General features: G+C 39.2%; 2 protein-coding genes across 5 annotated transcripts in view; one reads left to right on the forward strand and one right to left on the reverse strand.

Moving 5' to 3' along the window:
- Positions 1-27,977, forward strand: part of TRPC5 (transient receptor potential cation channel subfamily C member 5) — a 364,801-nt gene that overhangs the window by 242,655 nt on the left and 94,169 nt on the right. The gene's annotated exons all lie outside the window — the stretch shown is intronic.
- On the reverse strand, positions 20,031-22,552 carry LOC308494439 (ubiquitin carboxyl-terminal hydrolase 1-like; the record flags this gene model as incomplete). Its single annotated transcript, XM_081042239.1, is given in 6 exon segments — positions 20,031-20,336; positions 20,338-20,682; positions 20,686-21,829; positions 21,995-22,020; positions 22,024-22,473; positions 22,475-22,552. Coding segments are annotated over 6 exon segments (2,349 nt in total).

Here is a 27,977-nt window from a genome sequence, read left to right on the forward strand (position 1 = left end):
CTATGACGTCACCCATCTCTGTTCTTTTTTTCTTAAGATTGCTTTGGCTATTTGGAGTCTTTTGTGTTTCCAAACAAATCTGATGATTTTTTGTTCTATTTCTTTAAAAAATGCCACTGGGATTTTCATGAGGATTGCATTAAATCTGTATATTGCTTTGGGTAATATGGCCATTTTAACTATGTTGATTATTCCAATCCATGAGCATGGAATGTCTTTCCATTTCTTTGTGTCTTCTTCAATTTCTTTCAAAAATGTCTTATGGTTTTCAGCATATAAATCCTTCACTTCCTTGGTTAACTTTATTCCTAGGTATTTTATTCTTTTTACTGCAATTGCAAAGGGAATTGTTTTTTGTATTTCTTTTTCTGAGATTTCATTGTTAGTATATAAGAATGCAATGGACTTTTGTACGTTGATTTTGTAGCCAGCAACTTTACTGTATTCATTGATTGTTTCTAATAGCTTTTTGGTGGAGTCTTTAGGGGTTTCTATATATAGCATCATGTCATCTGCAAAGAGTAATATTTTAACTTCTTCATTCCCAATTTGGATTCCTTTTATTTCTTTCTCTTGCCTGATGGCTCTGGCAAGGACTTCCAACACTATGTTGAAAAGCAGAGGTGATAGGGGACAACCCTGTTGTGTTCCTGAACGTAGGGCAAAGGGCTTCAGTTTTTCACCATTAATTATGAGATTAGCTGAGGGGTTGTCATAGATGGCCTTTATTATGTTAAGGTATTTTCCTTCTATACCAGTTTTATTGAGTGTTTTAATCATAAATGGATGTTGTACCTTGTCAAATGCTTTTTCTGCATCAATTGATATAATCATATGATTTTTGTCTTTTATTTTGTTTATGTGCTGTATCACATTGATGGATTTGTGGATGTTGAACCATCCTTGTGCCCCAGGGATGAACCCCACTTGGTCGTGATGAATAATCTTTTTAATGCATTGTTGTACTCGATTTGCTAAAATTTTGTTTAGGATTTTTGCATCAGTATTCATCAGAGATATATGTCTGTAGTTTTCTTTTTTTGTGTTGTCCTTTCCATGTTTTGGTATCAGGGTAATGTTGGCCTCATAAAATGAGGTAGGGAGTACTGACACTTCTTCAATTTTTTGGAAGAGTTTGAGCAGGATTGGTATTAGATCCTCTTTGAAGGTTTGGTAGAATTCACTGGTGAAGCCATCTGGTCCAGGACTTTTGATTTTGGGAAGGTTTTTGATGACTGATTCAATTTCGTTACTGGTGATCGGCCTGTTAAGATTTTCCAGTTCTTCATGATTCAGCCTTGGAAGGCTATATGTTTCTAAGAACTTGTCCATTTCTTCTAGGTTATTCAATTTGGTGGCATATAGTCCTTATAGTATTCATGAATGATCTTTTGTATTTCTGTGGTGCCCATGATAACTTCCCCTTTTTCATTTCAGATTTTTTTTGTTAATTAGTGTCTTCTCTCTTTTTATCTTACTGAGTCTAGCCAAGGGTTTGTCAATTCTGTTAATCTTTTCAAAGAATCAGCTTTTTGTCACATTAATTTTTTCTATTGTCTTTTTGTTCTCTATTTTATTGAGCTCTGCTCTGATTTTTGTTATTTCCTTTCTTCTGCTGACCTTGGGTTTCACTTGTTATTTTTTTTCTAGTTCTTTGAGGTGTTACATGAGGTTATTTATTTGGGATTTTTCTTGTTTCTTGAGATAGGCCTGTAATTATATAAATTTGCCTCTTAAACTGCTTTCGCCGCATCCCAAAAATTTTGGTAGGATGTATTTTCATTGTCATTTGTTTCTATGTATCTTTTGATCTCTCCTCTAATTTCTTCTTTGACCCAGTCGTTTTTAAAAGTATGTGATTTAATCTCCATGAATTTGTGTTTTTTCCTGCTTTCTTTTCGCAGTTGATATCCAATTTCAAAGCCTTGTGATCAGAGAATATGCTTGGTATGATTTCGATCTTCTTAAATTTGCTGAGGCTGCTTTTATGCCCCAATATATGGTCTATCCTTGAGAATGTTCCATGTACACTCGAAAAGAATGTATAGTCTGATGTTTTAGGATGAAGTGCTCTATATATGTCAATGATGTCCATTTCATCTAATGTGTCATTTAGGACTGCAATTTCCTTATTTATTTTCTGTTTGGATGATCTATCCATACCTGTCAATGATGTATTTAAGTCCCCTAGTATAATTGTGTTTTGGTCAATTTCTCCCTTTAGTTCTGTTAGTAGTTGCTTGGTATATTTTTGTGCTCCCTGATTGGGGGCATAAATATTGATGACTGTTATGTCTTCCTGGTGTATAATTCCCTTTACCATTATGAAATGTCCATCTTTGTCTCTTGTTATCTTTTTCACCCTGAAGTCTGTTTCATCTGACATCATTATGGCTACACCTGATTTTCTCTGGGTACCATTTGCTTGGAGTGCCAATGTTCACCCTTTCACTTTGAGTCTATGCTTGTCATTGTAGCTGAGATGTGTCTCTTGGAGACAGCATATGGTTGGATTTAATTTTTTGATCCAATCTGCTACTCTGTGCCTTTTTATTGGTGAGTTCAGTCCATTTACATTTAGGGTGATTATTGATATGTGAGGATTTCCTGTCATTCTATCTTTAGTTTTCTGATAAGGCTGTGACTCCATTGTTTCTTTGCTTTTTTGTTGTTGTCTATGATTTCTGTGTGGTGGTATTCTATGATGTTTCCATTTGTTTCTTTTTTTATTACAGTATATATTTCAGTTCTGGATTTTTTTTTTGAGTGGTTACCCTTAAGATTATGTAAAAGAAAGTTTGATATTTAGAGTATTCCATTTTCTTCAGCACACTTACTTTCTCCATTCCCATATTCCACTTCAGGCCTTTACGCTCCCCCTTTTTATGTTCTGTTTGCCACAAATTGTCCCTGTTGATGGTGGTCGAATAGCCTCCTTTAGTATTTCTTGTAGTGCAGGTCGTGTATTAGAAAATTCCCGCATCTTCTGTATGTCTGGAAAGGTCTTTATTCCTCCTTCATATCTAAATGATATGTTTGCTGGATATATTATTCTTGGCTCATAATTTCTCTCTTTCAATAGTTTGAATATTTGGTTCCACTCCCTCGTGGCTTGTAGAGTTCCTGCTGAAAAATCTGATGATAATCTAATGGGCTTTCCTTTGTAGGTTACCGTCTTCTTTTCCATGGCTGCCTTGAGGATTCTTTCTTTGGTGTTAATTTTAGACAGCTTCAATACAATGTGCCTTGGAGAAGGCCTGTTGGGATGAGGTAATTAGGTGTTCTATTTGCTTCTTGGATTCGAGGATCCTGTTCTGTCCACAAATTTGGGAAGTTCTCATTAACAATTTCTTTGAGTATATTCTCTGTTCCCTTCTCTCTTTCTTCTCCTTCTGTTATGCCCATTATTCTTATATTGCTATTTCTGATGGAGTCAGAAAGTCCTTGTCGAGTTCTTTCATTTCTTTTAAGTCTCAAGTCTCTTTCTTCTTCCATCAGTGAAATTTCCAGGTTTCTATCTTCGATGTCACTGATTCTTTCCTCCATCTGGTCAACTCTACTACCTAAGTTGTTTATTTCATTCTTCATTTCTTCTATTGAGTTCTTAATCTCCAGAAATTCCATTTGGTTCCTTTTTAAAATTTCAATCTCTTTCATAAAATATTCATGCTGTTCTTTGATTGCGTTTCTGAGTTCATTAAATTGCCTTTCTGTGTTTTCTAGCATCTCTTTGAGGTTTTTCAGAACTGCAATCTTGAATTCTCTATCATTTAAGTCACATATTTCCATATTTTTAAGTTCCTTTTCTGGAGACTTTTTACTTTCTTTCTGAGTTGTCTTGTTGCCTTGGTTATTCATAGCAATTACTGATTTATTATTTTTCTTCCTAGACATCTACAGAAGTGGCTTCTGCAATAACTTGATAGGAAGAGGTGTTTCTTTTGTTTTCCAATACTTGTTGGAAGAATGTTTTATTTTCTCTCTGACTGCAGCCTTTTTTTTCTCTCTGACACAGTAGTGCTATATTTTATCTTCACTTTTCCAGCTTCTCACACAATGGGGGGATTCCCTGGGAGACGCGTCTCTCCTCTGTTAACAGTTCACCTGGGTCATAGGGCACCACGTCCCTGTGGGGGTGCGGAGAGCTTTTGTAGTTCCAAAGCTCTTTCTGCACGCGATTCAGAGCCCGTATGTTTCAGCAGTTCTGTTTACTCCTGCAGGGATCTGCCCAGATTGGTGGGGCCAGGGGCGGGGTGAGTTGTGAGATGTGGCCCAGAGCAATGGCAGCAACCACCACCACAGCCGGTCCTGCTTCCACAGCTCCCTCCCCTTTGCCGGAACTAGTTGGGCTGCGAATCTGTTTCTGCGGTCCACAGTTCTCAGAACAGCAAAAATCCTGTACTTTTGATCTGACTGCTACTTTATCGCTTCTAGCACTGGGCAGGTGGTGGCGGGGCGAGCTCTGTGAGGGTACGGTGGGGCGGCTAATCTCAGTGCCTAAGACTTCCGTTCTCCACTCGTCAGTGAGGGCTTAAACTACAGTTTTCATCCTTCTTCCCTCAGTTTTTTCTCCAAGGTCTCTGCCGTGAGCGTTGGGTTCAGCCGTGTTATATGCTGCCCCCTCAGCCCTGTGGGCCGTAAGCGGAGCCCTAGCAGTCTGAGTCCTTCCATCTCCCACAGCTGCGGTAGTTTCGGGATGCAGTGAGCTCGGAGCACTGAGCTAGGTCTGCGTCCTGCGCCCGCGCGGCTTCGTCCCCGCAGTTCTCCTTTCCCTCCTCCCCCGCTTGCGCGACTCGCCCACCTGGAGGTGAATTCAGTAGTGGACCTCTTCATCTTGCCTGTCTGCTGTGCAGGGAGTCCTTTGTGGAGTTATTGTTGTCCGATTAGTTTTAAATTCCAGGAGAGCTTTACAGAGGCTCACCTGAAGCCACCATTTTGATCCAGAATCCGCCTTGCATTTCTTTCAAGTCTCAAGTCTCTTTCTTCTTACATCTGTGTAATTTCCAGGTTTCTATCTTCGATGTCACTGATTCTTTCCTCCATCTGGTCAACTCTACTACCTAAGCTGGTTATTTCATTCTTAATTTCTTCTATTGAGTTCTTAATGTCCAGAAATTCCATTTGGTTCTTTTTTAAAATGTCAATGTGTTTCATAAAATGCTCATGTTGTTCTTTGATTGTGTTTCTGAGTTCATTAAATAGCCTTTCTGTGTTTTCTTGCATCTCATTGAGTTTTTTCAGAACTGCAATCTTGAATTCTCTGTCATTTAAGTCACATATTTCCATATTTTGAAGTTCGTTTTCTGGAAACTTTTCACTTTCTTTCTGAGCTGTCTTGTTGCCTTGGTTATTCATGGCAATTACTGATTTATTATTTCTCTTCCTAGACATCTGCAGGAGTGGTTTCTGCGACAGGTTGATAGGAAGAGGTCTTTCTTTTGTTTTCCAATACTTGTTGGTAGAATGTTTTATTTTGTCTCCGACTGCAGCGTTTTTTTTTTCCTCTCTCACACAGTAGTGCTGTTTTTTCTGCACTATTCCAGCTCTCATACAATGGGGGGATTCCCTGGGAGACGAGTCTCTCCTCTGTTAACAGTTCGCCTGGATCATAGGGCGCCACATCCCTGTGGGGTTGTGGAGAGCTTTTGAAATTCCAAAGCTCTTTCTGCACCAGATTCAGAGCCCGTATGTTTCAGCAGTTCTGTTTATTCCTGCAGGGATCCACTCCGACAGGTGGGGACAAGGGCGGGGTGAGTTGTGAGAGGTGGCCCAGTGTAATGGTGGCAACCACCACCACAGCCGGTCTTGCTTCCACAGCTCCGTCACCTTTGCCAGAACTAGTTGGGCTGCGAATCTGTGTCTGCGATCCACAGTGCTCAGAACAGCAAATATTCTGTTCTTTTGATCTGACACTGCTACTGTTCTGCTTCTAGCACTGGGCATGTGGGGGCGGGTCTAGTCTGGGGGGGTAGCAAGGGGGCAGCTAGTCCCAGTGCCTAAAGCTTCCATTCTCTGCTCGGCAGTGAGGGCTTAAACTACCGTTTTCAGCGTTCTTCCCTCAGTTTTTTCTCCAAGGTCTCTGCCGTGAGCGTTGGGTGCAGCTGTGTTATATGCTGCCCCCTCAGCCCTGTGGGCCATAAGCAGAGCCCTAGCAGTCCAAGTTCTTCCCTCTCCTGCATCTGTGGCAGTTCCCATATGCAGCGAGCTTGGAGCTCTGAGCTAGGTCTGTGTCCTGCGTCTGCGAGGCTCTGTCTCCGCACTTCTCCCTTCCCTCCTCCCCCGCTTGCGCGATTTGCCCACCTGGAGGTGAATTCAGTAGTGGGCCTCTTCATCTTGCCTGTCTGCTGTGCAGGGAGTCCTTTGTGGAGTTATTGTTGTTCTATTAGTTGTAAATTCTAGGGGAGCTTTACAGAGGCTCGCCTCACACCGCCATTTTGATTTATATCTCAAAACTACTACATAAGCTTTACATGTCACATAGAGTTGCAATTATTGTCCTGTATATTCATTTTTCAGATATTCCTAAAAAGCAGTAATTTCATATATTTTGTCCCATTTTCACTGTCGTGCAGGGTGTCATGAGGGAGACCCTGCTTGCTGCGCCATTTGTCATGCTGGGAGTCTTGCAGCGTCTCCCGCATGACACCCTGCATGACACATGGTGTAGTGGGCAGGATACGTTGCCGGCCATAGCTTTCTGAAGGGCAGTGGAGCAGTTTGTGCATATGAACACTCGGTCTCAGGAAGACCCGGAGGAGCAGCTGCTGGAGAGCTGGACCCCTGTGGAGGGGTGGGAAGATGTAGACGGTTCCCCAACCAGCATAGGCCGGAGAAAGCGATGGTTATTGTGGCCCTGTGGCTGGGAAGTTCTTGATGAGGCAGCCCGGATGCGGGACTTGTAGTCCCAGGAGGAAATACTTGCAGAGTCCTTTGTGGGAGATGAGGGTGAGGTCAAGGTCATCCCTCATCCCCAGGACAGCCCTGGAGAATGACTATGGACTATGGGGAATTGCCTTCCATCCCTAATTTAATGTAGTACTTGACTGTTTGGGAACATACCACCATGTAGTGGAACTGGCAGATGTTTGCTTTTGTGTCTTAACTGGTCGCCATCGAGAACATGTAAGCACCTTGACTTTGAGCCTCTGTTGTTCTAGCACAGTACCCCGAGAGGCCCAGAGAGAGAGTGGCAGTGCCCTGAGAGGCCCTGGCTGAGTCCAGGAAGTCTGGCTGTGCCCAGAGAGAGTGGCATTGCCCTGAGAGCCCTAGCTGAGTCCAGGAAGTCTGGCTGAACCCAGAGAGAGTGGCAGTGCCCTGAGAGCCCTGGCTGAGTCCAGGAAGTCTGGCTGTGCCCAGAGAGAGTGGCAGTGCCCTGAGAATCCCTGGCTATGTCTAGGAAGTCTGGCTGTGCCCAGAGAGAGTGGCAGTGCCCTGAGAACCCTGGCTGTGTCCAGGAAGTCTGGCTGTGCCCAGAGAGAGTGGCAGTGCCCTGAGAGCCCTGGCTGTGTCTAGGAAGTCTGGCTGAACCCAGAGAGAGTGGCAGTGACCTGAGAGCCCTGGCTGAGTCCAGGAAATCTGGCTGTGTCCAGAGAGATTGGCAGTGCCCTGAGAGGCCCTGGCTGTGCCCGGGGAGACAGGCAGTACCCTAAGAAGCCCAGGAAGTCTGGCTGTGCCCAGAAGTACTGGTGGTGCCCTGAGAAACCCTGGCTGTTTTCAGAGAGCCTGGCTGTGTCTAGGATATTGCATTCACCTCCAGGCTACTTGCACAGAGCCCCTCACGGAAGACGCTTGTCACGTAGATTGTGAGGCGAGACCCTGTAGTGGTGGAGTGTGGGGACAAAGCCCCAAAAAGCAGTTTCCAGGCTCTCGCTCTCACATAGAAAGGTGCTGGCTCGGGTAGTAAATGGCCATCAACTGTGATCAGATGGCCATCAGCTGCGGCTAGTTAGCCGTCAGCTGTAACCTGTAAGCCATTGGCCACTAATATAACTGCTGTGGCTACGCTAGCAGAAAAAAATGGGGGGCTAGCAAGAGTGGATTGCAGAGAGGCGGATGCCGCCAGCGAGAATATGGTGATATGACTCCCCTACTTATGGCTCCGTGGGTTTTTCTTTTTGGCCTAACCATGTCCTGCGTTCTTATGTGGGGAGTGGGACCAGAGACCCCGCAGGCCACCCTGCACGGCAGTCACGTATATCATACCAAAGGCATTGAAAACTGTATCATTTTACTTAGTCCTCATTACCATTAAAAGTAGGCAGAAAAATTATTTTAACTCTCATTTTACAAACAAGAAAAGACCATATTTCAGAGATTTGTTCAAGGTTATCTGACAAAGCCAAAAGTAGAAGTTCACACTCCTGGTACAAAATTCTGAGTCTACTCCACCTGTTCAATGGGGTTCTCTTATGCCTGTTTGGTAGCTTCCAAATTCTCCACTAGGTAATTTAAGATGACCACAAGTTCTTTTATTTGTATGTGAAAGTTTATTAGTTAAAATCTGTTAAAACATGTAACAATAAAATGATGTGATTCAATAGCTAATAAGGATTATACTTAATTAAAATCTAATAACTGGCAGTAATCATCACAAATAAAGATGCAACTGTGTAATCACAACTTCCCACACAGTTTAGCCAAAGCACATAGGATAAAGACTTGTGCTTCCTAATACACTGCCATCTACCAGCTTATCTCCCTTGGTTTTCACACCTTAAGTTTGTCTCAGAATGATAAACCTGTCTCCCCATTTATCCTTCCATTCCATACAATGATTGGCTTTGGTTTTGGTATCAAGATCCAAAAAAAAAAAAAAAAAAAGACAGTCTGGATAAATGACCAGCCACTCTGTCCATTCTCCTGGAGGCAAGATGCAGGATTCCAACCAGAGGTATCCAATCAGTGGACTGCCAAGTTAGTTAATATATCTCCTTTTAATTGAGTTTTTAAGTACATGACTTATGTCAATTGCCAACCAGCTATTTCTATCAGTATCAACAACTTAAGGTTGGCTAACATGTATGTGAAAAAAAAAATAGGGCTAGGTTTATAAACCTGCATAGGAACTAACTCTATGCCATGGCTTTCCACCATAAACAGCTGCATAACTGTTGACAAATTATTACTTTTCTTCTCTCTTCTGAAAATACCTTCCCTACTTACTCTTGTTCTTAAGTATTTTTCTTACTTCCTAAACTTATTTCTTTTCTTTTCTTTTTAATTTATTAGTTTCAGGTATGTTAAGTGAAATAAGTCAGAAAGAGAAAGACAAGTACCATATGATCTCACTTATATGCGGAATCTAAAGAAAAGAATAAGTGAATGAACTAATCAGAAACAGTTTGGGGGACAAAAAGGGAAAAAAAAGAGAGTTAAACTTATTTCTTATCACTATTAACTCTACCTAGTCCTATTCCAATATAGCAAACGTACTTAATACAACAATTGCCTGAGCAGGGTTACATCTTAACAATTCTTAAGCACACATAATCACACAATCAAAGCAAACATTGCAATATATTTTATCTAATCCTGAGGTGCCGTTATAGTACAATCTTTCCAGGTGACCATTTTAGCCAAGTGGCTATCCAGTTCCACATATTATGACGTTGTGGCAAGTTCCTGCTTCAATACCTAAGGACCAGGTTGACCATTAGTTGTTTTATGGGCTGGTTCAAGCTTTATCTTGTTTCAGGTCTGGAATAGTCTCACAGATTCCTCTTGGTATATTTGGATGACCTGCTTGAGTTAGTATGGTTGCTTGTATTCTCTCATTAATACTAACAGTTTTAACAAGCTCACACTACTCTGTAGTAGAATTGTTACAAAGTCCATATTCCAGAGTTCTACTTGGAGTAATAGCTACCCTCCAGTGTCTATAATTTTTGAGGAGCACCAGATCTGTCAGTTTAGATTACCAAATAGAATTTGTAGCAGACTTATGGTCTCTCCTTGGAGATGTTCCCTGATCTTGCCCATTTATTTATGCTTTGAGTTTTATTTTGATACAAAATTATAGCCCAATTTCCTAAAGTCCAAATTCCTAATGGAGAGTTTACATCGCCCCTGGCTATTTCTAAACCTTTAATTAAAGCATAGAGGGTATTATACTAAGTGAAATAAGCCAAAGAGACAAAAACAAATGCTGTGTGATTTCACTTGTATGTGGACTCTAAAAAACCAATCAAACAAAAAATGAGCAAAACAAGACTCATAGAAACAGAAAAAAGTGATGGCTGCCAGAGGGGGTGAGGGTGGAGGAATGGGTGAAAAAGGTGAAGGAGATTAAGAGGTACAAAATTCCAGTTAAATAAATAAGCCATGGAGACTTACCATACAGCAGAGAGAATATAGTCAGTAACTTTGTAATAACTTGGCATTGTGACTGATGGTTACTAGATTTAGTGTGCTGATTACATTGTAAGGTATATAAATGTCAAATCACCATGTTGTACACCTGAAATAAATACAGTATTGTATGCCAACTATGCTTTCCCGGGTGAATTAATGTCAGCGAATGAGAACGAGAAAGGCTTTTCTGAATAACCGAGAAAAAGCAGAGGCAAGGGAAAAGGGAAGCTGGCTGATGGATGATGATGGTTATAAGATTAAAGATGACTTTGAAGGTTGCTGAGGTATAGCTGCATTCCCTTGCGCCCCTCTGCCAACTCTGCTTTAATAAGAGAAATGAAGAAAATAAACTCAGACAATTAGCAAGCAATGAAGACTCCTCCAAGAGAGTAGTTAATGAAACGCAGGGAAGGAAACATGGTACGACATTGGCTTTCCATTAGGAAATAGCCCTGCTAATCAAAACCGGAAGACTGTTTAGTACGGGGCTCGCCTTAGGAGGGTTTTTGGTGTTTGTGTAGAATTTAGATAGACTAGGAAATACATGATGTGAAAATATCAGCCTTTGGAAAAGCTGGAAACACCTTTGCATTGTCTGCCAAAACCGATGTCAGTGTTTAGCAGAATACTAGAATTGATTTAGGCATACAAAAAATATAAAAGTATGAAAAATAAAAAAAAATTAAAAAATTTAAAAAAACTTATTTTTTAAAAAGCATAGACTCTAGCAACTTATCTAATTCTTCTGTATTCTTCTTGGCTGCTATATGTATAGATGTCCCTGTTTAACTGTTATCACTGATCTTCCTTGTAAAACCGCTCCTATTGGAATGGTGGCATAAACATTCTTGCTTTCCCACTGCACTGTTTAGGTTAATTGAGCATAATCTCTTTGCATCACATCTATTATTTGCCGTTTTGGATATACTGTATATCTAGAGTCCCCTACACTAGAAAAGTAATGCTTAGTTTGTTCAGTTATTACAGCAGCAATCCCTCAAGCTCCTGTGTGGTATGCACTGTAATTACCTGCAGTAATTGTTTGATGATAACTTTTATGTCTCCCCTTTGTGTCTTTGTAGACCCCCTCTAAGTCTCCTATATCTTCATCTACTATAGCAACCTTTCCACATAGCAGTCTATTGTGAAACTTTCTCATCCTAATATGTTTGAGTAGCTCCGTAAGTCCTGACCTTTCAGCAGTGTCTGTGGTAGCTTTTCTGGATACTGCCGTCTCTGTCTTAAATTTGTTAAAACTTATCCTGAAATTCAGCGGCAAAACTGACTTACATTTTTCCCGCTATTGCTCATCAAAATAAAACCTAGTTATATAGTCTATAATTTCCCCCACTTATATTTAAAAGTAACTAATTATCTATATATGCAGACCTCAGTATTAGATGCAACGTCTGTCATGTTGGTTAGCTCTGAAGTTATCTGTATTAAATGTCTCTTAATCCTTTTGACTGTAATATTCTTTAGAACTCTATGTGAATTGGTATAGTCTGGTTTCCACCAGTGTGGACTGATTTCTACATGTCACTTCTTCACAATTCGCGTACACCACTTTGTCTAATGGTACACTTGTCATGTCTTTACCCAGTTGTTGCCCATATCATGAGATGAAAAGGCCATTTGTTCTCTAGGAAAGAGGACCATAGTGTCCATGGGCTTGTCTAAATGGTAGCTATTCTTCCAAATGGAAGTGAGAGGACTCTATGGCATGGAATTCATGTGATCAGTGAATGTCCTGCACATTTATTTGGACCCTGTTTTGATATGGTGGTCCTCTAACTATTGCATTTTCTCCTTCGAGTACTTGTAGAATTCCTGTAGCTAAATGCCAGTCCACACTATAAGTTCATATTGTTTCATCTCTCAATAATTAAGATCTCTGTGTCAAGGCTGCAGCAAAACCATCATCTCTAAGCCTATATCATAAGTGTTTGACTTTCCATTGGTGAATAGTCCTTGTAGGGCTTTGTCTAGCCCTTCTAGTACTAGTACTTCTCTCTTGTTATTTGGTATAATTTGCTGTTTCCATTTGGGGAATAACATTGAAGAGTAGTTGCAATGTGGGTCAGCATTTGAGGAAATAGTCCACAGTGGAACCTCTCGGTGTCAGCTTTTTCACAGGTTTCTCCCTGGCAAAAGTAATCTGAAAACTTTTCTGCAGTTTTATTATCTGGTAGATGTTGCTTTTACAGAATTATTTCCCCTAGTGTGCTATAGCATGCTTTGGTTGACATATCCTTTCCTAAAGGCCTAGTATGGAGCCCTTTTTGAGTAAGGAGTTATATCTTCTTAAGTAAAAGTGTCCCAATATTGTCCTGTTAATGTGAATGTATTCACTATGATGCCATCCTGGAGGATATTCCATTTTGGTTACTATTCATTGTAGAACAGTGAAATTGAGTCTCAAGATATGATCGAGTTCATCAGGGCTTCACTCTATTGTTAGGTTTGCCATTGTTTGCTCTTGTTATCACAATCTTAGCAGGAGAACAAGTACATGTAAAGAAAGGACCACATGGCTAAAGTAAGAGTTTTTAAAATAAATGCAAAAAAGAAAAGAGACCAGCCTCTGCTGGAAGTAAATAAAATATTACTTGTTCTATAAGGTACTAATAATGAAAATGTGCAGAACTAGGAGAAGAATCATATTGCTAATATTCAGAAAAATCAGAAAATATTTGAAACAGAGTAGTGATCAGTTCTCAAATGCTGGTGGGAGCAAATTAGGTCTTATCCACTTAAGTCATCATTTATACCAGAGAGTGCATCTTCGTATAAGTTTTCTGTGTCTAACATAGCTTGATCTATATCAAACATTAGGTCTTCATCTTCTCTTGGTGTAAGTATTGAATCTAAGTCTGAGAGATCAGGGAGGTCTGGTACTGAAGCTTCCTTGGAATGAGATGGATTTGCTTCTGTCTGTTCTGCCATATCATTTTGCTCTACACAATGAACTTGTTCATGTGAAATTATTTGTAAAATTTCTTCACCTATTTTTATTAACTGGGCTACACAATCAACAGGTTTAGCAAGTAGTACAGGAGCTGATACAGCCTCCATGCCTCAATACTCTCCTCGGTAGATAAAATATTACTAAAAGCTGTAGCAAATGGATTCTTGGTGACAATGTATTCTGTGGGGCCGGCAATGGTTCTGTGGTTGGTTGGTTGAGAAATTAGGCTGTTGATATGATTATGATGATGATAAAGTACAGAATGAGGTCAGAGGTTCTATAAGACTTTTTGATAAAGTTGGTGAATTTCCCACAAAATTTACATGTGGTACTAGTTTGGTACTCATGTGGTAGTGGACTGCTATTATAATAACCATCAGACAGAGTGTCACAGCCAAGACAAAACAGCAAAGCAGATCTAATAATACAAAAGAGAAATACAAAGATCCTTGCGCCTTCATCTATCCTACAGGTTCTGAAGTTGAGAGGGTATCCCTAGCTATTGCTCCTTCTTTTTTGATGATTTCACAGGATCTACTACTCATACTCTCCATGTCTCCCGGTCTTTATCTCTTCTTAGGGGATTTGAGAACAAAGTGAACACAGGTAGTTTGTCTATATTTCTTGAACATCTCTACTGAGAAAGATACATTCACTCAAGAGTCTTTCAATCTTTGCCTCATTGCCATTTATCTGTCAGGTGCTACTAAATTCTTTCTGATTTTAGCAATCCATTCTTTAAAATTTCCAATTGCCTCTGCAGTCCAGGCAATTTATGGTAAATGAAAGCTCCACATTCTCTGTCTTTTGCCAAATTTTGAACAACTTCTGTTATAAAATTAGTTTCTTGGTCATTTCCCATTACTGCTAACATTCCACATCTAGCATATAGTTCCTCTAACTTTGTCTAAACCCATGGTCATACAATTCTTATCTGTATGTCTGGTGTGCTTTGCAAACCCTCTTCCTGAGTAAGTTTATACTTCTGTAAGGCAATATTCTTTGTTTAAAAATCTAAGGATTGGCTCAATATAATCTACCTGTCACATTGGTCTGGTTTACCACCTGCCCACTCTCTTTAAAAATGAGTAATAACATGTGAAATAATACATTTTATCTGAGTCACTTTGAGGTTGGTGAGCATCAAAATAGACTAAAAATTGTCTAAAAATTCACATAAACATGACCTTCTCATGTTTCTCCTCAAAGAAACATACTCTGTTAAAACAATGTAATCTCCAGTGAGTGTTTAATGAGTGTCCAGAGAGAGCTGAAACACTCTTTCACATTTAAAGATGGTGTGAACCACAGCATTATATTATATTATATAGACTATAATAGCTTGTATGTGTATATAGGCATGACTGAAAAGACTGACATGGGACTAAGAACATACAGAGAGAGTCCATGAATGAAGCTCAATTCTATTCAATTTAACAAATATTAAATAAGCAATTATTATATGAGGGACATGTGAGACATGTTATGTGAGAGGGCTGGAGGAAGGGTGGGATAAGAGATAAAGATTAAGAAGACCAAAAGAAATTTTAATTTTCATGACACATGTCTAAGTCAGCTTGATTATTTTTTAAATGTCAACTGCTCTCCCTGTTAAACATGAAACAATGGATATTACTGAGCAAATAAATGTCATTAATCTGAAAAAAAATGAGTAATAACACCCTTCAGAATCGTCCAAGTTGTTGTGTGTATCAATACTCTGTTCTTTGCTATTGCTCCATAGTACTCCATGATATGCGTGTATCACTAAAGGTTTAACCATTCACCTAGTAAGGGACATACTGGTTGTTTCCAGTTTGGGTTTATTACTAATAAAGCTGTTATGAATAATCATGTACAGTTTTTTGTGTGGAAACAGGTTTTCATTCCTTGGGGATAAACCCCTACCAGTGCAATTGCTGAGTCATATGGTAGGTGTACTGTGTTAGTTTTTCAAGAAACTCACAAAGTATTTTTCAGAGTGGCTGTATCATTTTTACATTCCCATCAGAAGGGCATACCAGACCTTTCTGTTTTTGCAACTTCCTGTGCATCTATCATTATTTAGTTTGTTTTTTCACTCTTTCTCTTTCTGTTTACCTAGGACATGCATGTTCATATGCCCTGAGATTTCATGTGCCAAATTCTGCAACCTTAAATTGAACTGACAAGAAAAGTGACTTGGGATTTGGAGGCCCTAAGACTATAGACTCTACGTGAGTTTTGGGGGATCCAATTGTCTCCTCTTTGGTTTAAGTAGATTATTCTATCTTTCCGTTCTGATGAGCTCATGCATGTCCTACATGGATTGCTAAATTCCTTTCATTGGTTTCATTCATATCTCCCTTCACCAGATTGTTGCCTCTCCTATAGGCCAGTCTATAATTCTGTATTACATTAGAGCATATGAGGTATGATCAAACAATACAGTGAATGTTTAAATTAAAAAAATATATTACAATAAAATAAACATTGCCATTAATCCCCCTCAAAATAACCCCGCTCGCTTCAAACACACTTATCCCATCATTCTTGCCACTTTCTGAAGCAGTTCTGGAAGTCCTCATTTGTGAGTGTCTTTAGTTGCACTGTTATGTCTGCCTCGATGTCCTAAATCATTTTGACTTTGGGGAAGAGCCAGAAGTCGCATCGTGCCAGATCTGGTGAATAAGGTGGATGAGGACACACCGTAATTTTTTTTAAGTTTATTGGGGTGACAATGGTTAGTAAAGTTATATAGGTTTCAGGTGTACAATTCTGTAATACATCATCTATATATCATATTGTGTGCTTACCACCCAGAGTCAATTCTCTTTTTATTTGACAGAAATTGCCATATACCAGAAGTGATATACTTCCCTGTATTGCCATGATGGAAGATGATTTATGGCACACTTTAAAACATACCTTCCCTCAATCGTAGCTCACACCTGGCTGACTGCACTGAATAAGTTGAAACTTGTCACACACTGCTGCTAAGGTTCGGCACACCCCTTCCTGTACTGAAGATCCCTGCCTTTCCGTTGGATGGCACTCGACAGCAGCATTCACCATATTTCTTGATCATGATGGAACGGCTTCATGTCACACATTGCCTCTGGTATGGCAATTTCCATCAAATAAAAACATTACGGTATGTCCTCATCCACCTTATACACCAGATTTGGCACTGTGTGACTTCTGGTTCTTCCCCAAAGTCAAAATGACCATGAAAGGTAAATATTTTTAACCCATTCAGGACATCAAGGCAGCCACGACAGTGCAACTAAAGACACTCGCCTAAGAGGACTTCCAGAACTGCTTTGGAAAGTGATAAGAATGATGGGATAAGTGTGTTCAAAGTGAGGGGAAGTATTTTGAGGGGGGCTAATGGCAATGTGTCTTTTATTGTAATATATTTTTTTAATTTAAACATTCACTGTATTTTTTTCATCACACCTCGTATAGCTCCAGCCCATGACTAATCAAGTGTAGCTATATACCTTTGGCTAATTGTTTTCTTTGGCATGTATACACATCAAATTTCTAATTACCAGTCTTGCAAATTAGGCTTTTTTTTTTCTAGCCTCAGCCAAGCTTCTGCTAGTTGAGAGTATTAGAAGCAGCCATCCATCTCACTCCTTTAGGATAATGCCAAATCTATTATTGCCCTGTTCCGAGTGTGGCCCAGCTAATTGTACTCCTTAAACCTTTACTGGAATACAGATCATCAGCCAGACGGTCTGTGATTTTCACATGGAACTTGTTTGTCTCCAAAGGGCCTAGTTTGATCCATTCAGTTATAAACTATCTCCAATTAGCATAAATCCTGTCAGAACTACACTTTTTGGGGTCCAAAATCCTGACAGTAGAAATGGGTTTGCCCTATAATAATGGTCAAAACCATGATGACCAGAAGGCATGATTTTGGTTATAGGCAACTTTCCATCTGAAGTATGGGAGAATGGGTACTAAAGGCATAGCAGTTTCTTTTAACTCAAAGGATCTCTGTTTTTTTGATTAGAGAACAAAACAGTCTAATGGGAGGAAATAATTGAAAGAAATCAAGCAAGGAATTTGGCATTAATGTAGAGCTGAATCAGCTCATCAGAAGGGAAATACACACAAAAAAAGTATGTGTCAAATTTTACTAAAGAGTACCATCACATTTTTCAAAGGATACAATAACCCACTATGATGTCCATAGCCCAAGGACAAAAGAGGGAGATAGGAACACACTCACATAAAACCTATTTAATGTCTGGCTTCTCTTTCACCCAGTTTTTTTTTCTTTTTCCAGCTTCTCTACCTCCCTCTAGGCCTCTTTTATTCTTCCTCTTGGTTGATATACCTCCATTTCTTCACCTACGAGGTGTGATCAAAAGATACGGTGAATGTTTAAATTTAAAAAAATATATATTACAGTAAAAGATATATTGCCATTAATCCTCCTCAAAGTACTCCCCCTCATTTCGAATACACTTATCCCATAATTCTTGCCACTTTCTGAAGCAGTACTGGAAGTCCTCTTGCGAGGACTTCATCCTCCACCATGATAACACTCCCTGTCACACATCACTTCTGGTATGGCAATTTCTGTCATTCAAACATTATGGTGTGTCCTCATCCACCTTATTCACCAGATCTGGCATTGTGCAACTTCTGCCTCTTCCCCAAAGTCAAAACGACCATGAAAAGAAAACGTTTTGAATTGATTCAGGACTTTGAGGCAGCCACAACATTGCAACTAAAGATACTCACAAAAGAGGACTTCAAGAACTGCTTCAGAAAGTGGCAAGAATGATGGGATAAGTGTGTTCAAAACGAGGGGGAGTATTTTGAGGAGGATTAATGGCAATATATCTTTTACTGTAATAATTCTTTTTAATTTAAATATTCACCATATTTTTTAATCACATTTCATATGTGTTTGAATTTATTTCACTTTTTCTTTCTCCATCTTCTACTATCCCTTCCCATCATCTTTTCTTCCATCTATCTAAACCGGGAAAACTTTAGAAATAAATTATATTCCATTTATCGAATTGATATTTTATATATAGTCTCACATTACACAATCTATACATAAAAAGCAGAGATAGAACATTTCATATTTTGCTGTATTATAAAAACAAATGTAGTTACTTATTATTTATGCAACCCTTGATTTATTTTGTCTATCACTTGGTCACCTTTGATGTGGAAAAAAAAAATTCCTGACCTAGCCTTAACCCTGTTGACCACTGTGTTTGCTAATCCATAATTTCTATCTTCAAAGTATCTTGGGATCTAGGAGCTGGGAAGTGTGGGGAGGGCAGAGAAGATATTGAGAAACTGCTAAGTATAACATCAGCTTATTCCAGGTATGGTAATTTCCAAAGCAACCAATCCCTGACACCTTAGTTTATCTAAAGGGATATTTTGTATAGATTGTGCTTAGCCCCAAATCACCTTAAGGTTTTTTTATTAGCTGTTCCCGCTGCCTGGGATCCCTTTTCTCCAGGGGGAAAAAAGGCTTCTTGTCATTCTTGTCTCAGTTTCAATATCATCTCTTCAGATTTTTGACCCTTCAACCTGAAAAAGACCCTGAATCATCCCTTTCTCATTATGCATAGTACATTTTTGTGTTATTGCACCTATAATTACCTCATATTTACTTTTTTTTTAGTTTTTAAGTATTTTAAATTTTATTGACGTTCTGGTTTTTTAAAAATGTAAAACTTAAGGTCACACCTCTAAGTTTGATATACTATATACAGATCATGCAGAATATTACTGTGAAGAGATACAAATTAGTCCATGCCCAAAAAGATTTACTAGAGTACAGAATCATCTTCATAAATACATACAAAAATGTTGTGAAGGACTGTACAGGTTTTCTGAGACACTTTCAAAGTGATTCAAGGCACAAAATGTACACCACTGTGAATACATACGAAGTCCAGACTTTGTGCCTCTAATACAGCCCATCAAAGATTTGGCTTCATGACTTATAAAATTAAATGTACTGAAATGAGATTCTGCTTCTTAGCTGAAAAACCACAGGACCTATATATAAACATCATGTAGATAATTGCTCCAAAATATGGAGATACAAATACAATCACTTTATTTTGAAAAGCAAACACAAAAGATAGGTGTAAATTCAAATGTTTAAATGCTTCCATTTTGAATAATTAAATTAAGGTCCTATTTGGGAGACCACCTCAGGGATACTGTGGATGCCTGATCTTGGCATTGTACACCAGAAGCTAAACATTAATGAATGCCAACTATAATTTTATATATATAATGTGATGGCTCAGTGTGAGGTCGGAGGGATAGTGGATGGGGGGAGGAGGGTTCACAGTGTGAGGGATATAAATGATGAACGTCTAAGTATTACCTTGTCTTGTACACCTGAAACTAATAAATTGAAAAATAAATAAATAAATAAAATTAAAAAAAGAAAAGATACAATGAAGTTTATTAATATCAAAAATGGAAAAAAAAAGAACCTATACAAGTTTGTTCCCAGAAGTTAATGCATAACTAGTCTCTACTAAGGAAAATGAATTCTAAAAATTAACATGGTTTTCAAGCATTCAAATTTCACTATATAAAAACCTAGAGAGACCAATAATAACCAATAGCTTCAAAAGCTAAGCTAAAGAATTTTTGATGTAATCAACTTTGCCAATGTTTGCCTGGGTCTGTTTACTATATACACAAGGAAAATTCACTCACTTTACAGTTACCTATAAAATAGCAAATAAGGAGTAGATGTAGGAGATGTAGACGGGGAAAGAGAATTCAAAAAGTATTTTTCTTCAGTAACTTTTACTTCAGAATCATCAAAAAGCAACCACTTCCCCTCATACTCCTTTAAGCTTTGCACTATATACGAAATTTTGTTCTCAAATCCACTAATGTTAATGCCTGTTTGCTCACTGGATTTCTTGTTTCTATCAAATTCATGGGTCCCATTAGTATTGTTAGCCTCAGAATTTCTATTTTCAGCAAATGCTGTACTGGCAGCTTTATCAGCTTTATACAGCTTTGTTGTATAGCTCATAATCTGCTTTGCTCTTTTGTCCTCCAAGAAGTCCAATAGCTTCTACAGTTTTTTCGTTGAAAACTTTACTTGGCTGTGTGTTTCCACTGACTCTAATTGACATTTCTTCATCATCATAATTTTCAACCACACCTCTTCCTTCCTCCTCATTCAATGGTTCTGGCTTACCCATGTCACACATTTGGTCGACCACAAAATTTTCCTTATCTAGTTCTAAACTGTTGAGGTCAGTGACTTTAATAAAGGCAGTGTAGTGCTCACTACTAATTGTAATGCCACTATGCATCACAACTGCAAATAATCCGTAGCTGTCGTTGGTTGGCTTTGTACTTCATTTTTCTAGTGACAATTTAAGAGGTGTCAGTAAAGGAGTGTTGATCTTGGAAAGTTCACCACCATAACAATCAAACTCCAAGCCACTAGCAGCAAAGCACTTCAAATGTATGGTTATAACTTCAGGCATTTTGTCAAACAAAAGACTTCGTTCAGCTTCAGTATAATGATGGCAATTTTCACAGAAATATTTATCTTCTCCTACAATTCTCTCCACTGAAGCAAATTGTGAAATTGCCCATCGCAGGGTCTTCATTTCTGTTTTTGGTTCTGGAGAAATTTCAGAACTCTCATCTACTTTGGAAAGCTCATCTTCTTGTACTGGCACACTGATGTCTTGAAAATCTTCTCTTCTTTCTGTTAAACTTTCACATTCTAAGCAACGAGTCCTAAATACCAGCTGACCTTGAAATAATTTCTCTACTAGCTCAAAACCAATTTGCTCTGTGCCTTTGTTTATGGGCTTAACTTCATTACCATTAACGGGCTTAACATTATCCCCTGGAGGTTCACAGGGGAGTCCACAACCATTAGTTGTGCTATCATTTTCACACTTCTCAGAGTCCTCTTCAAGATCATATTCATTTTCTTTAGATTGTTTTTTGGGTCCTTGGTTTGTTATTTTCCCCAAACTACAGAATTTAGAAAGAATGCCGGGTTGCTTAGTCGCAGACTTGAACCAATTTGTTTTAACTCTTGATTTCTTTAGTGAGGGTCTTGCACTCTCGTTTTCAGAAATGTACTTGGGGATTATTTTAGGAGGCATCTCTAATGTATCACCTGTAGCTTTTCTTTTTGATCTGGTTTGTCTCTGGTTCTCTTCAAATGACTGGTGTTCCTTGGATACCTTAACTTTTTTCTTCATATTACCAAATTCGGTGTCACTTTTTCTTTTCCTATTTCCTTTTGGGAGTTTTTCTTTATGGTCTTCAGAATGCCTCATATTGTCCATCTCCATGCTGTTAATACCACTAATTTCCTCTTTCTGATGAGGTTTTTCTTCTACCTTGTTAGATAATTCTGCCACATTTTTTACTTCTTCTTTTTTTAGGAGTTGGCATGTTTCTTGAATGTTTCCCAGAATACACTGTAATACTTCCTGTGCATCATGCTGTAGATATTCTTCATACATAGGGTTGAGTTCCCTTATGAAAAAATGTCTAGTTTTTGAAGCCTCTGGGATAGTAAGGACTATAGATCTGCAGTTTCTATTTTCCTTGCCCTTTACTGCAATTTGTTCATGTATCACTCTCCTCCAAAGAGCAATCAGGAACAAAATTGAAATCTTAAAATTATATTATAGGCTATACCTGAGTGTGTTAAGTAGTCGCCTTGGCTAAGTAGCCAGTTCATCAATATATTTCTCTGTATTTAAGAGAAAACTAGCCTGAAGCTGTTCAACTGAAATGATCAAGGATTGTAAACTGCATATTAGTTCATAACTTGCCAAAGAATCTTCTTTACAATTTTCCTTATCTTTTTGATTGGCTTCATCTTTAAGAGCTCCTTTCTTCCTTGAAATAATATTAAATATGTGTTTCACTCCCAATTTAAAACCAGGACAAAAATACAATACCTGAACTATACTATTAAGATAACAAGTATTGCCGAGATTGTTCAGTCCCACAAATGGTAACAAGTTTTCTCTCTTCTCACAGTTCATAGGCGAGGACTGTGCTGCAGGAACAACTTGATCAATTTCAGATCCTCTATATTCAGAAGCTTTTTCTTCATTTTCTTGAGAATCTGTGAAATCCAAGGCTCTCTTAGTTTCCTTTTTCTGAAAAAAACTTCAAGGAAAGTCTGTTTTTCTTTGATGGACTACCTTTTGAAAGCCCATTACTTTCACTAGGTATGACACCAGGCATTTTCTCTTCAAATCCCAAAGAGTTGACAAGAATTTATACAGGGACGATATAATCACCAATCATATCTGGTCATGGCCCAAAGAGAGGTCTGCGGCGGTGAGGCGAGTCGAATAGGGATGAGAGTAAGTACAACAGATGAGATTTTGCCCCGAGCCCGCGGAGTCCCTGACCCGTGGAAAAGCTGTTCGGATCGCCCTCCCCGCGGGGGAGTGACCATTTGCTCTCAAAAGTGGGAACCCGGGCTGCTGCTCGGTCCTGCGGTGCGCCGGCACCAACTATATCCCCGGAGCGGCGCTTGCCCGCGCCTGCTCCAGGATGGTGAGAAGCACAATAAGTAGTCCCACTGCCGAAGCGCCTGAACCGCTAGGGTCATTCCCACTGCACTACCGAGGGAAACTTGGCGCGTTTTCCTCAGTCTCAGGACCCCAGTGTTTTAACCTCCACCCGCACCAGCACCGTGATTGGAGGTGGCGTCCTTCGAAGATGCCGGTTCTAGTCTCCACGGTGCAGAGACGTGAAAGGTAAGAGCCACCTTGCGACCGCCACTCGCACCCCTGGCACGCATGGACTCTGGAACCAGCTGGAACGGTAGTTTCCCCAAGATCCTAATGGGTTCTCCCTCATATTTTCTTGTTTACTTGTTTTTCTGTCTTCCACTCCATCCCCATATACGTATAGACTAAAAGACAAGTACTATGAGATTAGGAAGCTTGTCTGTTTTGCTTTCTGCTGTATCCCCAAAATCATAGAAGATAGGCTGCCACATAGTAGGTAATCAGCAAGTATTGCTGAACAAGGAAGTAAGGGAAGGAGGGAGGGATGAATGACTTTCTGCTCTTTTACTCAGTAAATATTATCAAGTTTCAGCCATGTCTGGGGATAGCAGGAGGTACAAAGATAAACCAATTTATCAAAACATACAGTTAGTAAAACGAACAAAACAATCACAAAGCACATTCATATATCTGACAAAGTTGTAACCAGAATGCTACAACTTCTTTGTAAGAAGCTCCTACAACTCAAAAATAAAAAAGACAAACAAACCAATTTTTAAAAATGGCAAAAAAAAAATGGCCAAAAGATTTGAACATTTTACAAAGGAAGAAAAATCAATACAGGCATACCTTGTTTTATTGTATTTCACTTTATTGTGATAGTGTGTTTTTTAAAAATTGAAGGTTTGTGGAATCCCTGTGTCAAACAAGTATATTGATGTCATTTTCCCTACAGCATTTGCTCACTTCATCTCTCTGTTACATTTTGGTAATTCTCATAATATATCAAACATTGTCATTGTTACATTGTTATTATATCTGCTATGGTGATCTGTGATCTGTGATCTTTGAGAAATCGTTTGTGAAAGGAAGAGTCAATCAATATGCCAAACTTTCACCTGATGTGGCAAACATAATTGTTACCTTATTTTTAAGAAATTGCCACAGCCACCCCGACCTTCAGCAACCACTACCCTGATCAGTCAGCAGTCATCAACATCAAGGAAAGACTCTCCACCACCAAAAATGTACAACTTACTTAAGGTTCAGATGATGGTTAGCATTTTTTAGCAATAAAGCATTTTTAGTTAAGGTATGTATATTGTTTTTTAGACATAATGCTATAAAAAATAAAAAAGGGTACAGTATAATGTAACAAATTTTATATGTACTGATAAAGCAAAAAATGTGTCTGATTTGCTTTATTGCAATATTTGCTTTACTGCAGTGGTCTGGAACTGAACCTGCAATATCTTCAAGGTATGCCTGTAGCTAATAAGCACATGAAAATGTATTCAGCATCATTAATCATCATGGTAATGCAAACTAACATTACAATAAGATAGAACACGCTCACCAGACTGGTTAAATTAAAGACTGTCAACACAAAATGTTGTCAAACATGCAGACAACCAGAATTCTCATACATTGCTGGTGCAAGTGTAAAATGGTACAACCTCTTTGAAAACATCTGCCAGTTCTTCTAAAACTAGGCAAGCACCCATATAGTCCTACCAAGTCTACTCCAAAGTATTTATCCAAGAAATTAAAAGTCACAAAAAAAAACTTTTACAAGGATGGTCATAGAAGCCTTATGAATAACACCATCCCAAAAAAGTGGAAAGAGCCCAGGAGTCAATCAAAAGGAGAATGGACAATGGTATTGTAATAGCTACATAAGATGTCAGAGGGGTACTAGCTTGGGGGAGAGGGGTAATCAATTTGTGAGGGGTGTAAATGTCTAATTATTACACTACTTTGTACACCTGAAGCTAATAAAAAAATAAGTCAATACAAATAAACAGCAGTCGGGAGAAAAAAATTGAGACGTCATCAAAATGGCCACGTGAAGTGAGCCTCTGTAAAGCTCCCCTGGAATTTACAACTAATTGAACAACAATAACTCCACAAAGGACTCCCTGCACAGCAGACAGGCAAGAAGAAGAGGCCCACTACTGAATTCACCTCCAGGTGGGCGAATTGCATGAGCTGGGCGGGAGGAGGGAAGGGAGAAGTGCGAAGACGGAGCCCCGCGAACGCAGGACATAGACCTAGCTCAGTGCTCCGAGCTCCTTGCATCCCGGAACTACCGCAGCTGCGGGAGACGGAAGAACTCGGACTGCTAGGGCTCCGCTTATGGCCCACAGGGCTGAGGGGACAGCATATAACACGGCTGAACCCAACGCTCATGGCAGAGACCTCGGAGAAAAGACCGAGGGAAGAAAACTGAAAACGGTGGTTTAAGCCCTCACTGCCAAGCTGAGAACGGAAGCCTTAGACACTGAAACTAGCCGTTCCCTCCCTACCCTCCCAGAGCTCACCCCGCCCCCACTTGCCCGGTGCAGGAAGTGGAACAGTAGCAGTGTCAGATCAAAAGAACAGAATATTTTTTGTTCTGAGAACTGCAGACCACAGACACAGATTCACAGCCCGACTAGTTCCGGCAAATGGGAGGGATCTGTGGAAGCAGGACCAGCTGTGTTGGTGGTCGCCGCCATTGCTCTGGGCCACCTCTCAAAACTCACCCCACCCCTGGCCCCACCTATCTGGGCAGATCCCAGCAAGAGTAAACAGAACTGCTGAACCATAGGGCTCTGAATCTGGTGCAGAAAGAGCTTTGGAACTTCAAAAGTTCAACGCATCGCCACAGGGACATGGCGCCCTATGACAAAAGCGAACTGTTAACAGAGGAGAAGCCCCTCTCCCAGGGAATCCCCCCATTGTGTGAGAAACTGGAAGAGTGCAGAGAAAACATAGAACTACTGTGTGAGAGGGGGGGAAAAAGGCTACAGTCGGAGACAAAATAAAATATTCTACCAACAAGTACTGGAAAACAAAAGAAAAACTTCTTCCTATCAACATGTTGCAGAAGCCACTCCTGTAGATGTCTAGGAAGAGAAATAGTAAATCAGTGATTGCCATGAATAACCAAGGCAACCAGATAACTCAGAAAGAAAGTAAAAAGTCTCCAGAAAAGGAACTTCAAGATATGGAAATATGTGACTTAAATGACAGAGAATTCAAGATTGCAGTTCTGAAAAAACTCAATGAGATGCAAGAAAACACAGAAAGGCAATTTAATGAATTCAGAAACGCAATCAAAGTACAACATAACCACTTTACGAAAGACATTGACATTTTAAAAAAGAAACAAATGGAATTTCTGGAGATTAAGAACTCAAAAGAAGAAATTAAAAATGAAATAACCAGCTTAGGTAGTAAAGTTGACCAGTGACATGGAAGATAGAAACCTGAAAATTACACAGATGTAAGAAGAGACTTGAAACTTAAAAGAAATGAAAGAACTCTACAAGAACTTTCTGATTCTATCAGAAAGAGCAATGTAACAATAGTGGGCATACCAGAAGGAGAAGAAAGAGAGAAGGGAACACAGAATATATTCAAACAAATTGTTGATGAGAACTTCCCAAACTTGTGGACAGAAGTGGATCCTCGAATCCAAGAAGCAAAAAGAACACCTAATTACTTCAATCCCAACAGGCCTTCTCCAAGGCACATTATATTGAAGCTGACTAAAATCAACGACAAAAAAAGAATCCTCAAGGCAGCCAGGGAAAAGAAGACGGTAACCTACAAAGGAAAGCACATTTGATTATCATCAGATTTTTCAGCAGGAACTCTACAAGCCAGGAGGGAGTGGAACCAAATATTCAAACTATTGAAAGAGAGAAATTATGAGCCAAGAATAATATATCCAGCAAACATATCATTTAGATATGAAGGAGGAATAAAGACCTTTCCAGACATACAGAAGCTGAGGGAATTTTCAAATACACGACCTGCTCCAAGAAATACTAAGGAGCCTATTCAACCACCATCAACAGGGACAATTTATGTCAACATAAAAAGGGGGAGAGTAAAGGCCTGAACTGGAATATGGGAGTGGAGAAAGTAAGCGTGCTGAAGAAAATGGAATACTCTAAATATCAAACTTTCTTTTACATAAACGTAAGGGTAATCACTCAAAAAAAAATAGAGAACTGAAATATGTACTGTAATAAAAGAAGAAACAGAGGGGAACATCATAGAATACCACCACACAGAAATAATAGACAACAACAAAAAGGAAAAGAAAGAATGGAGACATAGCCTTACCAGAAAACTAAAGTTAGAATGACAGGAAATTCTCATGTATCAATAATCACCCTAAATGTAAATGGACTGAACTCACCAATAAAAAGCCAAAGAGTGGCAGATTGGATCAAAAAACTAAACCAAACCATATGCTGTCTCCAAGAGACACATCACAGCTACAAGAAAAGCATCGACTCAAAGTAAAAGGGTAGAAATTGACACTCCAAGGAAATGATACCCAAAAAATCAAGCGTGGCCATAATGATATCAGATGAAACAGACTTCAGGGTGAAAAAGATAACAACAGACAAAGATGGACAGTTCATAACGGTAAACTATAAACAAGAAAACATAACAGTCATCAATATTTTTGCCCCCAATCAGGGAACACCAAAATATACCAAGCAACTACTAACAGAACTAAAGGGAGAAATTGACCAAAACACAATTATACTAGGGGACTTAAATACATCATTGACACCTATGATAGATCATCCAATCAGAAAATAAATAATGAAATAGCAGCCCTAAATGACACATTAGATGAAATGGACATCATTGACATATGTAGAGCACTTCACCGTAGAACATCAGACTATACATTCTTTTCGAGTGTACATGGAACATTCTCAAGGGACCATATATTGGGACACAAATCAGCCTCAGCAAATTTAAGAAGACTGAAATCATACCAAGCATATTTTCTGATCACAAGGCTTTGAAATTAGATATCAACTGCGAAAAGAAAGCAGGAAAAACACAAATACATGGAGATTAAACAACATACTTTTAAAGAACGACTGGGTCAAAGAAGAAATTAGAGGAGAGATCAAAAG

Source organism: Rhinolophus hipposideros (genome assembly GCF_964194185.1).
Source record: "Rhinolophus hipposideros genome assembly, chromosome: X".
Lineage (NCBI taxonomy): Eukaryota > Metazoa > Chordata > Mammalia > Chiroptera > Rhinolophidae > Rhinolophus > Rhinolophus hipposideros.